This window comes from Salmo trutta, chromosome 24 (genome assembly GCF_901001165.1).
Source record: "Salmo trutta chromosome 24, fSalTru1.1, whole genome shotgun sequence".
In the NCBI taxonomy this organism is placed as follows: domain Eukaryota; kingdom Metazoa; phylum Chordata; class Actinopteri; order Salmoniformes; family Salmonidae; genus Salmo; species Salmo trutta.
In genome coordinates this window covers 48,667,151-48,681,023 of record NC_042980.1, presented here as the reverse complement: position 1 = coordinate 48,681,023, position 13,873 = coordinate 48,667,151, and the positions used below count along the sequence as shown (strand labels likewise).

Sequence of the window (13,873 nt, the reverse complement as noted above, 5' to 3'; positions counted from 1 at the left end):
TAACCCTTCCCCTAACCTAAACCCTTTTAGCTAACCCTAACCTAAACCCTTTTAGCTAACCCTATCCTGAACCCTTTTAGCTAACCCTTCCCCTAACCTGAATCCTTTTAGCTAACCCTTCCCCTAGCCTGAACCCTTTTAGCTAACCCTTCCCCTAACCTAAACCCTTTTAGCTAACCCTTCCCCTAACCTAAACCCTTTGAGCTAACCCTAACTTAAACCCTTTGAGCTAACCCTAACCTAAACCCTTTGAGCTAACCCTAACCTGAACTCTTTTAGCTAACCCTAACCTGAACCCTTTGAGCTAACCCTAACCTAAACCCTTTGAGCTAACCCTAACCTAAACCCTTTGAGCTAACCCTAACCTAAACACTTTGAGTTAACCCTAACCTAAACCCTTTGAGCTAACCCTAACTTAAACCCTTTGAGCTAACCCTAACCTAAACCCTTTGAGCTAACCCTAACCTAAACACTTTGAGTTAACCCTAACCTAAACCCTTTGAGCTAACCCTAACCTGAACCCTTTGAGCTAACCCTAACCTGAACTCTTTTAGCTAACCCTAACCTGAACCCTTTGAGCTAACCCTAACCTAAACCCTTTGAGCTAACCCTAACCTAAACCCTTTGAGCTAACCCTAACCTAAACACTTTGAGTTAACCCTAACCTAAACCCTTTGAGCTAACCCTAACTTAAACCCTTTGAGCTAACCCTAACCTAAACCCTTTGAGCTAACCCTAACCTAAACACTTTGAGTTAACCCTAACCTAAACCCTTTGAGCTAACCCTAACTTAAACCCTTTGCGCTAACCCTAACCTAAACCCTTTGAGCTAACCCTAGCCTAAACCCTTTTAGCTAACCCTAACCTGAACCATTTTAGCTAACCCTAACCCTTCCCCTAACCTGAACCACCTTAGCTAACCCTAACCTAAACCATTTTAGCTAACCCTAACCTAAACCCTTTTAGCTAACCCTAACCTAAACCCTTTTAGCTAACCCTAACCTAAACCCTTTGAGCTAACCCTAACCTAAACCCTTTGAGCTAACCCTAACCTAAACACTTTGAGCTAACCCTAACTTAAACCCTTTGAGCTAACCCTAACCTAAACCCTTTGAGCTAACCCTAACCTGAACCATTTTAGCTAACCCTAACCTAAACCCTTTTAGCTAACCCTAACCTAAACCCTTTGAGCTAACCCTAACCTTACCCAATAACCCTAACCCATAGAGCTAGCTACCTAGCCACCTAGATCAGTGGTTTCCAACCAGGGGTACTTGGCCTATCCACAGGGGATGAGACCATAGATTTACTGGTAAAATGCACATGGGGATTACTTCAGGGGTACTCCTGGCAGAGCAAAATTCAGTTGGTGGTGCAGTACGCAAAATAACTTTAATAAGACACAACAAATTGCAAATCGTAAAATATCATACAAATTTTATTTCGTAACATATCATACAAATTATATTTCATAACAATATCATACGAATTATATTTCGTAACATGTCATAGGAATTGTATTTCTTAACATATCATAGGAATTATATTTCATAACAATATCATACGAATTATATTTCGTAACAATATCATACGAATTATATTTCATAACAATATTGTAACGACCCTGGGTTTATAAGCGCGGAAATCGACTCTGCCGTGCGAGCATGCTTTTGCGGCACAGTCGATAGCGCGCCGGACTTCGGGCTTGAAGGTCGAGGGTTCGAGACCTGCTCCCTGCCTGTTCATTACAATATCATACGAATTATATTTCATAACAATATCATACGAATTATATTTCATAACAATATCATACGAATTATATTTCATAACAATATCATACGAAATGGACGATGGAAGTCCACCGATGGTTAATACGTACCATATGCGTACGAAACGTAACATTATAATAAACATGATAGTAAATGTTGTGTGTCGGGTTGACCTACCTAGAGGATAACTCGACATGCTCAGAGCCCGACGAGGGAGAGAGCCCCATCTAGTAGAAACACTTTTTATTGTGTGTGAAAACCACCACCACTACTACTGTTGCCACGCCGTCCCGGAGCAGGTAAATACAAACATTAGCAATTGTAACCATGTACCACTTTTAAATATGAAGTAACTAACTAGGTTTCTGATATTCGTTAATGTTATTTCGAGGTTGTTGGGTCTAGTTTATTGTTTTTTGGGGGGGAGGAGGAGGAGGAGGAGGAGGAGAAGTTGTCCTGAACATGTAAAGTTGTCCATATTTCACACCTAGCTAGCTAACGTTGCTAACGTTAAACTAGCTTGTTGCTAAGGCCCTTTTTTTAACGTGCTTCGGGGGAATTCATTTGACCTTTGACGACTTGAGACGAATTTCTAGTCGTCTAAAGTTAATCGATATGACCTATTCCATTGGAATTGATTCTGAATTAATGAATTTAATCTACCGGGTAGCTAACGCTAGCTGGCTAGCGAGTGTTTTGACAGCAAGTGACGGCTAGCTAACGTCAGCTAGCTTCGTGTTGAAACCACATGGCTGCCTACCGGTTCGGCTAACGTTTAGCTGGCGACCGGCTATTTCCCCGTACGGTACCGTCACCGTGCATTTTAAAAGTGCACAGATACATTCGGTCCTATTTAGCCGTGATACTTGTAAACTTGCTAGCGTATTGCTAAGCTAACGTTACCGGTGTTAACTAACTTCTCTCTGCTTACATTGATTGTCAAAGATCTTTAGCCACTTACTAACTAGTTAGCATGTTGGCTAACTTACCAAGCTAACTGTGAACTAGAATTACTTGCAATTTATCTAGCTGTTATTCCACATTCCGTTGTATTTATAGGTTCATATTGTCACTTAATCAGACCACTTGTGTCAACTTTCATTATTCCGTTTTTTTAATTTTTAATTTTTAAAATCTCATCAATGGATTTGTTTTTGTTTCAGTGGCATGGTGATCCCCTGGTTCCCTCAATTCCCTGATGTGTCAGCCAAAGTCCATGCCAGGAGGGTGTGAGATGGCACTTGATGGCCTCCAATGGAGCTGAAGACAAGTTGAATAGAAGGGCCTCTTGCTCCAGGTCATCAACACTCATTATTCGAGCCAAGTCAGCAGTTTTTCATACTACTGAAAGTCACACTAGATCCTTCAGCCCGCATGAGAAGAAGACCCTTCAGCCCTGTGCCAGTGTCCCCCGTACTGCCTCAGGGACCCCTCTACAACGTGCCTATAACCGTTCTGTGCCTCCTGCCGCCTACCTAGCTAACAAGCCACAGCTTTCTAGTAGCGCAGCTGCTAATTTAGCTAATGGTCGCTGTCAACCAACTGTTCTCTCTAAGAGTACACAGATATCCAGTGCTGACATTATCTCATACAGACATAACCCTGGTGTGTTGGAGCCAACCGTAAACGGCTATAGGCCCAGCTGCGACTTGGACTCACTGAAGTTAAGATCACGGATCTTGGCCCGTAAAAGAGCCTTGTCGCCACAGCTTGCTCCCTATCCAACGTGTCCCTGTCCACCAAAAGCAGAACGTGTCCCAGACTCGCAGAACAACGTTGCGGCACAGCCTGCTGAAAGCATCACCACCACCAGCATGCCCACCAATCAGTCAGTACCCTGGACCAGTGACAAGTTGAGAGACAATAGCAAAGGGTTTATGAGGCCCACTATGGGTAAAGTGCCTTCCTGTCCCAGACAGGAGACTACCCAGACAAGAGACTCAGCAAAACCTTTGTCCCCCCAGACCAAATCGGCCTCCTATTGCCGTAGGGGGGACAATGGGGATGGCAAAACCCAGACTAAGTTCACACACTACCCCTCCAACACTGTGCCTTTGCAGGATAGGTCATCCCACCACCAGGATGTGTCACTGGATCAGACATGGAGACTCCAGGACCCGCATCAGTTTGAGAGCCTGTTGGCAACAGACATGGAAGGTCACTCTCAGAGGCTGGGCTTTTGTGCTGCTGTCCACGGGGCTCTTGGAGCTCCTCATAACACATCAACAGAGAGGATCAGAAAGGTCAACTCTGAGGTGGAGTTTACTGAGGCTGTGAGGAAGTTTACAGAGTCACGGAGCGCCCTCACTCCTCATCCCAGGAACGGGACTGTTATTAGTTTTACTACTGGAACACCAGGGTCTAACGTGGATCCAGTCCAGATGGGCAAAGCAATGACTACTAGCCCTGTCAGCCATATCCCTGCTCCAGCCAAACCCTCTGTACCACTCTGCCTTACTATAAAAAACCAGGAGACAGAGCCCTCTGTATCCCCTGTGTCCATGGAGACCTCCAGTGCCTCTGGCCTCGACAGTAACACCACAACAGCCTTCATGGCACCTCTACCCCATGCAGGGATAACTCAGACCCAGTCCCCTACCCAGGCCAGTGCCACAGCTAGTTCTACTGCAGGGATAACTGAGACCCAGTCCTCTACCCAGGCCAGTGCCACAGCTGGTTCTGGTGCAGGGATAACTCCAACCCAGTCCTCTACCCAGGCCAGTGCCACAGCTAGTTCTACTGCAGGGATAACTGAGACCCAGTCCTCTACCCAGGCCAGTGCCACAGCTAGTTCTACTGCAGGGATAACTCAGACCCAGTCCTCTACCCAGGCCAGTGCCACAGCTGGTTCTGGTGCAGGGATAACTCAGACCCAGTCCTCTACCCAGGCCAGTGCCACAGCTGGTTCTGGTGCAGGGATAACTCAGACCCAGTCCTCTACCCAGGCCAGTGCCACAGCTGGTTCTGGTGCAGGGATAACTCAGACCCAGTCCTCTACCCAGGCCAGTGCCACAGCTGGTTCTGGTGCAGGGATAACTCTAACCCAGTCCTCTACCCAGGCCAGTGCCACAGCTGGTTCTGGTGCTAGTTCCTTCCCAGAAAACACCGAGATGGGTTCTGAGTCCGCCTCAGGTTCTTCTCAGAGTCAGAGGCCTTCTGTCACCTCGGTAACCACCCAGATATCAGCCATACACCTGACCAAGGAGAGGAGTGTCCTGTCTCTACAGAGGGGCCACAGCCCCTCCCAGTCCCCACCTTACCTGGGGGAAGAACAGCAGGCTGAGTCACCTCGGCTACCCAGGTCAGTTCTGTTCTCCCACAATACTACGAGCTGTTGTTAGACGAGATCGCGTAGCATGTTTTCAGAGGTGGAACAGGACTATATAAATCCATTCCGTTATTTGTATCAAGTAGATCAGTACTGAATGTATTGTCACGTGAATTTGATGAGAGGTCAGTGTAGGTGATAGGAGGAATTAAGCTCTGTTGTGTTAACTAGCTTTAAGTATTGATGTCTTGAGAGTATGTTCTGTCATGTCTGTTTGTCTAGGGAACTCAGTGAGTCATAGTAAAAAGCTTCACACAACCTATCATGTGTCTAGCTTCGTCTTTGAGTTTCCTGTCTGTCCGTACAGCCCGCAGAGTGTTGCCATGCAGGAGGATGGAGACAGAGGGGAGGAGGACTATCCTGATGATGAGCTGGAGAATGACTGCAGTGGTAGTGATGATGATGATGATGATGATGGTGGTGAGGAAGACCCCTTTAACTATTAATTTAAAGCCTAATCAACTAGACATGTAAAAATTACACCACTTAATTGGACCGCTGTAGCTAGGCTAACGTAGTTGAACCGCCGTAGCTAGGCTAACGTAGTTGGACCGCCGTAGCTAGGCTAACGTAGTTGGACCGCCGTAGCTAGGCTAACGTAATTGGACCGCCGTAGCTAGGCTAACGTAATTGGACCGCCGTAGCTAGGCTAACGTAATTGGACCGCCGTAGCTAGGCTAACGTAATTGGACCGCCGTAGCTAGGCTAACGTAATTGGACCGCCGTAGCTAGGCTAACGTAATTGGACCGCCGTAGCTAGGCTAACGTAGTTGGACCGCCGTAGCTAGGCTAACGTAGTTGGACCGCCGTAGCTAGGCTAACGTAGTTGGACCGCCGTAGCTAGGCTAACGTAATTGGACCGCCGTAGCTAGGCTAACGTAATTGGACCGCCGTAGCTAGGCTAACGTAATTGGACCGCCGTAGCTAGGCTAACGTAATTGGACCGCCGTAGCTAGGCTAACGTAATTGGACCGCCGTAGCTAGGCTAACGTAATTGGACCGCCGTAGCTAGGCTAACGTAGTTGGACCGCCGTAGCTAGGCTAACGTAGTTGGACCGCCGTAGCTAGGCTAACGTAGTTGGACCGCCGTAGCTAGGCTAACGTAGTTGGACCGCCGTAGCTAGGCTAACGTAGTTGGACCGCCGTAGCTAGGCTAACGCAGTTGGACCGCCGTAGCTAGGCTAACGCAGTTGGACCGCCGTAGCTAGGCTAACGCAATTGGACCGCCGTAGCTAGGCTAACGCAATTGGACCGCCGTAGCTAGGCTAACGCAATTGGACCGCCGTAGCTAGGCTAACGCAATTGGACCGCCGTAGCTAGGCTAACGCAATGAATCCAATGCTATACTTTTTTTTTCTCCTCAGAAGGGTCTGACTGCTCCTCCATGAAGGATGCCTCGTCCACAGCCTCCATACCTGTCCTGCCAAAGTAAGTTGAATCGTTTTTCTGTGATTTAAACAAATAAAAAAAAAATGGCGATTAATCGTTGACAATGTTGGAATGCTTTGTGCATTTTGAAGATATGAATTATTATCCTATTGAAATGGACTCTTGCTCTCAGGCATTTTGTTTTAGATTGATTGAGTACCATGTTATTACTGTTCTGTTATTTGTGTTACATATTTTGACAATGTTTACAATTCAACTGTATTTTGGTAATTTACAAGACCACAAGTTCACCTGGGTCAGACCAGAAATCTGAAACAGTTCGTAGAGTAGCCTACATCCCCTCACAGTGAAATGCTGAATACAACAGGTGTAGTAGACCTCACAGTGAAATGCTGAATACAACAGGTGTAGTAGACCTCACAGTGAAATGCTGAATACAACAGGTGTAGTAGACCTTACAGTGAAATGCTGAATACAACAGGTGTAGTAGACCTCACAGTGAAATGCTGAATACAACAGGTGTAGTAGACCTTACAGTGAAATGCTGAATACAACAGGCGTAGTAGACCTTACAGTGAAATGCTGAATACAACAGGTGTAGTAGACCTCACAGTGAAATGCTGAATACAACAGGTGTAGTAGACCTCACAGTGAAATGCTGAATACAACAGGTGTGGTAGACCTCACAGTGAAATGCTGAATACAACAGGTGTGGTAGACCTCACAGTGAAATGCTGAATACAACAGGTGTAGTAGACCTTACAGTGAAATGCTGAATACAACAGGTGTAGTAGACCTCACAATGAAATGCTGAATACAACAGGTGTAGTAGACCTCACAGTGAAATGCTGAATACAACAGGTGTAGTAGACCTCACAGTGAAATGCTGAATACAACAGGTGTAGTAGACCTCACAGTGAAATGCTGAATACAACAGGTGTAGTAGACCTTACAGTGAAATGCTGAATACAACAGGTGTAGTAGACCTTACAGTGAAATGCTGAATACAACAGGTGTAGTAGACCTCACAGTGAAATGCTGAATACAACAGGTGTAGTAGAACTCACAGTGAAATGCTGAATACAACAGGTGTAGTAGACCTCACAGTGAAATGCTGAATACAACAGGTGTAGTAGACCTCACAGTGAAATGCTGACTACAACAGGTGTAGTAGACCTCACAGTGAAATGCTGAATACAACAGGTGTAGTAGACCTTACAGTGAAATGCTGAATACAACAGGTGTAGTAGACCTCACAGTGAAATGCTGAATACAACAGGTGTAGTAGACCTCACAGTGAAATGCTGAATACAACAGGTGTAGTAGACCTCACAGTGAAATGCTGAATACAACAGGTGTAGTAGACCTCACAGTGAAATGCTGACTTACAAGCCCTTAACCAACAATGCAGTTCAAGAAATAGAGTTAAGAAAATATTTACTAATAAAGTAAAACATTTAATAAAAAGTAACATAAAACAATAACGAGGCTATATACAGGGATTTCCGGTTCTCAGACTATGTAAATAGTCTGGGTAGCCATTTGATTAATTGTTTAGCAGTCTTATGTCTCGGGGGGATAGAAGCTGTTAAGGAGCCTTTTGGACCTAGACTTGGCGCTCCGGTACCGCTTGCTGTGTTGTAGTAGAGAGAACAGTCTATGACTTAGGTGACTTGGAAGTCTTAGACCAATTTGACTTGGAAGTCTTTGACAATCATTGTAAGTGTCATTGATTTTTAACAGAAGGTTCAGTTCATTATAGTCTATAACTTAAAGATAACGATGTTTACAATACCAGGAAATCATGTTGTCGATCTGTACACTTGAAACAGAGCAACTTCTGACCAAAAAAAAAACACACACAAATGATTTGAGAGAAGTGCTCATTTATTAATCTGTGAAGACAGTAGTGTCATGATTTGTCCTATTGTGGCTAGATCTCTGTAGAATGACCATTCATAACTCCTATAGCCCTCTCAGTTAGGGCACCTGACATTTCCCTGGTACGATGATGACAAAACCCAAGAGAGAATTGAATTTTTTTCTTTTTTCTAGTGTTTGCTGCCGGTGAAAGGTTGAAAGCACAGAGGCTAGTGGAAAGGTCTCCCAATTGTAAATCGGTGATAAAAGTGGAACTATCCTTCAATAATGGGGACGTGAGTCTCTCTCTCTGTGTGGTCGAATAGTGCTTGGCCTGTGGGATCATTGTCATTCCGTGACGTCCAAGCTGATTGGGTGATTAGTATTAGGCCGTGTTGTGTTTTTCTTCACAGCAAAAGCCCATGTAGAGTAGGTCTATTACCTCCGATTTTAATGCCGCTCACTCTCAGTAGAGAGTCAGACTATAATTGTTGAAGCAGGAGGACCAAGCAGGAGGATCAACAGCGTCCTACATGACTGTCATGTGAGTAAAAAAAAAAAAAAGTATTTATTTTTTGTAGTTTTCTTTTCTTTTTTTCAATTCTTTGCCCAGAGAATTTACCATTTTATCTGACAAATGTTTTTTACTTTGAAGATGATGAAGAAGACTTTTGTAATCGAATGCGATTGGCGGTTTTTTAAATTTTGTATTTTTTTTATTGATTGATCTTGAGGGAATTGGTTTGGTTAGAAAATACTTTTAATTCAAAATGTCTCCTGCTTTTCCAAAGACATGGCCGACCGTGAGTTAAACGGTAGTTTTTCAACCTGTGAATTATCCTGCTAGGTGCCAACTAACATTCTTGTTTTATTCCATTGGACATTGATGACCAGGAAGTAGTCGTTTTGTCTGTGGCACAGTGGCAAAAAATGGAACACTGTGTTGAAAATAATAGTTGACGGGGAAGAAATCTGTTTCCAGACTCATCATGAAATGTTCTGTTCCATATTAATAAACAAGTATCTTTTTTATAGTCTGTTTTGATGATATTCCCACTGTTTGCAGATTTGGTACAGAGTCCTAGCTTTTAATGCCTCTGTGTTCCAGTATAACAGATGAGGAGCTGATGAGGTTACAGAGTCCTAGCTTTTAATGCCTCTGTGTTTCAGTATAACAGATGAGGAGCTGATGAGGTTAGAGTCCTAGCTTTTAATGCCTTTGTTTTTCAGTATAACAGATGAGGAGCTGAAGAGCCCTGAATTAGAGGATGAGGGGGAGATTTGGTACAGAGTCCTAGCTTTTAATGCCTCTGTGTTTCAGTATAACAGATGAGGAGCTGAAGCCAGCTCTGATCCCCAGCTTGTTCCCTTTCACCCCGCCTACACTGTACTTCAGCACTGCCGACCAGAGAGGTAAGATACCCCTTCACTGCCTTTTTATAACGGTAGACTGCTTTAAGGGTGTATCCCAAATGGCACACTATTCCCTATGTAGTGCACTACTTTAGACCAGGGCCCTATGGCACCCTATTCCCTATGTAGTGCGGTATTTTTGACCAGGGCCCTATGGCACCCTATTCCCTATGTAGTGCGGTATTTTTGACCAGGGCCCTATGGAACCCTATTCCCTATGTAGTGCGGTACTTTAGACCAGGACCCTATGGCACCCTATTCCCTATGTAGTGCACTACTTTAGACCAGGGCCCTATGGCACCCTATTCCCTATATAGTGCACTACTTTAGACCAGGACCCTATGGCACCCTATTCCCTATGTAGTGCGGTACTTTTGACCAGGGCCCTATGGCACCCTATTCCTTATGTAGTGCGGTACTTTAGACCAGGGCTCATAGGATGCCATTTGGGAAGCAGCTAGTAAACTGCCTGATAATGTTGGACTGTTTTAGGATTTTTGGGGGAAAATAAGCTTCTACAGAAAATATTTTTTACATTTTATTTCACCTTTATTTAACCAGGTAGGCCAGTTGAGAACAAGTTCTCATTTACAACTGCGACCTGGCCAAGATAAAGCAAAGCAGTTCGACAACATACAACAACACAGAGTTACACATGGAGTAAAACAAACATACAGTCAATAATACAGTAGAAAAATGTCTATATATAATGTGAGCAAAAAGTATTTCCGTCCAATTCTATCAGAGTATGAGTCCTATCCCTTCCAGTATGGAGGCTGCTGCCTCTAGTCCTATCCCTCGCAGTAGGCTGCTGCCTCTAGTCCTATCCCTCCCAGTAGGGAGGCTGCCGACTCTAGTCCTATCCCTCCCGGTAGGGAGGCTGCCGCCTCTAGTCCTATCCCTCCCGGTAGGGAGGCTGCCGCCTCTAGTCCTATCCCTCCCGGTAGGGAGGCTGCCGCCTCTAGTCCTATCCCTCCCGGTAGGGAGGCTGCCGCCTCTAGTCCTATCCCTCCCGGTAGAGAGGCTGCCGCCTCTAGTCCTATCCCTCCCGGTAGGGAGGCTGCCGCCTCTAGTCCTATCCCTCCCGGTAGGGAGGCTGCCGCCTCTAGTCCTATCCCTCCCGGTAGGGAGGCTGCCGCCTCTAGTCCTATCCCTCCCGGTAGGGAGGCTGCCGCCTCTAGTCCTATCCCTCCCGGTAGGGAGGCTGCCGCCTCTAGTCCTATCCCTCGCGGTAGGGAGGCTGCCGCCTCTAGTCCTATCCCTCGCGGTAGGGAGGCTGCCGCCTCTAGTCCTATCCCTCGCGGTAGGGAGGCTGCCGCCTCTAGTCCTATCCCTCGCGGTAGGGAGGCTGCCGCCTCTAGTCCTATCCCTCGCGGTATGGAGGCTGCCGCCTCTAGTCCTATCCCTCCCGGTATGGAGGCTGCCGCCTCTAGTCCTATCCCTCCCAGTAGGGAGGCTGCCGCCTCTAGTCCTATCCCTCGCGGTATGGAGGCTGCCGCCTCTAGTCCTATCCCTCCCAGTATGGAGGCTGCCGTCTCTAGTCCTATCCCTCCCAGTAGGGAAGCTGCTGCCTCTAGTCCTATAGATAGCTCTATTGTGTATATAATTTGAATCCAAATGACACCCTTCTCTCTTCATAGTGCGCTACTTTCTACCAGGGCGTGTAGGCAATGTGCTACCAATATGGGACTCATCCGTAGTCCTATTCCTGTTAGCTGTGTTGTGTTGTTTCAGTGGAGCTCCTGCCACCAGAACAGAGGAAGCTTCTCAAATGGAAGATGAGCACTGTGACTCCCAACATCGTCAAACACACCATCGCCAGGTCACACTTTAAAGTCACCAAGAGTAAGTTCCTCAAGGGGGCGGGGTTTGAAATCCCTCCGTCTTTTTGCCTATTGACTTTTTAAAAAAATATATTTTTAGAAGACGTCGTCTTGTATGTCTGTTCATATATGTGTAAAAGATTTTAATAAAGTTCTTGTTGTTGTTGCAGAAAGTCATGATTGGCTTGGCTGCTGGGGTCACCATATGAAGTCCCCTGGGTTCAAGGCCATCAGGGAATACCAGAAGGTAGGCTGGGAACAGGGTTGGAAATTAACAGCTGCCACTCGCTAAATATGGGTAGATTTTTGTCATTGTTGGATAGAAAAGTCTATTTGACCAGCCATGTTGGCACAGAGCATTTCAGAACTTTTTTGTTGTAGATTTTTGTTTTTGTTTGTTTTTTAAGGCCACATGTAGAAGTTGGTGGAATTGACAAAGTACTACTACAAAAGTGTGACTTTGTCCTTGTGTTTCTTTGCTCGTTACATTGTTTTCTTCACACTCTATAATTTTGTTTTTCAATGTTAGTTTGAGTTTGCTGCGGCGACCTGCTACCTAGGAAGTCATCACAGACAAGTGGGTGCCCGGGTTACCACGGTAACGGCCCCGTCCCTTTTTTTAAAGGGACAGCTGAATATTTGTCTCCGCCTAATGATTGTCTGTGATTTGAGCATGGATCACTCCTAAACTTTTTTATTCATGAACTTTTAGTCATTTGTTATCATTAAAACACTCATACTTTCATTGTTCTAGATTTTATTTGTGTGCGTCTACATAATGTACTCTTTGTAAAGCACGTGAGCGTGGTCCTAAACTCTTGATAATAGGTAGGCTGTAAAATTCAGCGTTTTGTTGCAGGGCCCTTGGTTGATTATTGATGTTCAGTTGTTACAACTGTATCTAAATGATTTATTTTAACATACATTGATGAAATTATGAAGTATACTCGTGAATCTCCCACCGTGGCTGAGAATTGCCAGGGACCTCACGACACGATGTTATCATGATACTGATTCGATATGTATTGATATTCCAAACATATTGCTCACCATACAGTGCATTTGGAAAGTATTCAGACCTCTTGACTTTTTCCACATTTTGTTACGTTACAGCCTTAATCTAAAATGGATTAAATCGTTTTTCCCCCTCATCAATCTACACACAATACCCCATAATGACATCACAATACCCCATAATGACATCACAATACCCCATAATGACATCACAATACCCCATAATGACAAATCAAAAACAGGTTTTTAGAAATGTATGAAAACCTTAAATATTACATTTACATAAGTATTCAGACCCTTTACTCAGTACTTTGTTGAAGCACCTTTGGCAGCGATTACAGCCTCAAGTCTTCTTGGGTATGACGCTACAAGCTTGGCACACCTGTATTTGGGGAGTTTCTCCCATTCTTCTCTGCAGATCCTCTCAAGCTCTGTCAGGTTGGATGGGGAGCGCCGCTGCACAGCTATTTTCAGGTCTCTCCAGAGATGTTCGGCCACTCAAGGACATTCAGAGACTTGTCCCGAAGCCACTCCTGCGTTGTCTTGGCTGTGTGCTTAGGGTTGTTGTCCTGTTGGAAGGTGAACCAGAGAATCTTGTTTCTCATGGTTTGAGAGTCTTGGGTGCCTTTTGGCAAACTCCAAGCGGACTGTCATGTTCCTTTTACTGAGGAGTGGCTTCCGTCTGGCCACTCTTCCATAAAGACCTGATTGGTGGAGTGCTGCAGAGATGGTTGTTCTTCTGGAAGGTTCTCCCATCTCCACAGAGGATCTCTGGAGCTCTGTCAGAATGACGATTAGGTTCTTGGTCACCTCCCTGTCCAAGGCCCTTCTCCTCCGATTGCTCAGTTTGTCCGAGCGACCAGCTCTAGGAAGAGTCTTGGTGGTTCCAAACTTCTTCCATTTAATAATGATGGAGGCCACTGTGTTCTTGGGGACCTTCAATGCTGCAGAATTATTTACTACCCTTCCCCAGATCTGTACCTCGACACAATCCTGTCTCAGAGCTCTACGGACAATTCCATGGGTTGGTTTTTGCTCAGACATGCTCTGTCAACTGTGGGACCTTATATAGACAGGTGTGTGCCTTTCCAAATCATGTCCAATCAATTGAATTTACCACAAGTGGACTCCAATCAAGTTGTAGAAACATCTCAAGGATGATTCATGGAAACAGAATGGACCTGAGCTCAATTTTAAGTCTCATAGCAAACGGTCTGAATACTTATGTAAATAAGGTATTTCTGTTTTTTTACTTTGAATACATTTGCAAAAAATAT

General features: G+C 45.2%; 1 protein-coding gene across 6 annotated transcripts in view; it reads left to right on the top strand.

Annotated features, from left to right (window-relative positions):
- Nucleotides 1-1,785: 1,785 nt before the first annotated feature.
- The window catches only part of ttll4 (tubulin tyrosine ligase-like family, member 4), a 32,373-nt gene continuing 20,285 nt past the window's right edge, over nucleotides 1,786-13,873 (top strand). The window contains exons 1-8 of one of the 6 annotated variants that reach the window (XM_029712425.1): nucleotides 1,787-2,068; nucleotides 2,933-4,372; nucleotides 4,544-5,070; nucleotides 5,405-5,517; nucleotides 6,462-6,525; nucleotides 9,668-9,759; nucleotides 11,494-11,604; nucleotides 11,753-11,829. In XM_029712425.1, the coding sequence (XP_029568285.1) occupies nucleotides 3,014-4,372; nucleotides 4,544-5,070; nucleotides 5,405-5,517; nucleotides 6,462-6,525; nucleotides 9,668-9,759; nucleotides 11,494-11,604; nucleotides 11,753-11,829 (2,343 nt within the window). In that variant the 5' untranslated portion in view covers nucleotides 1,787-2,068; nucleotides 2,933-3,013. Of the gene's footprint in view, nucleotides 2,069-2,288; nucleotides 2,570-2,932; nucleotides 5,071-5,404; nucleotides 5,518-6,461; nucleotides 6,526-9,667; nucleotides 9,760-11,493; nucleotides 11,605-11,752; nucleotides 11,830-13,873 lie in introns of those variants that run through there. The other 5 variants (XM_029712421.1, XM_029712422.1, XM_029712419.1 and 2 more) reach the window with 5 other exon arrangements.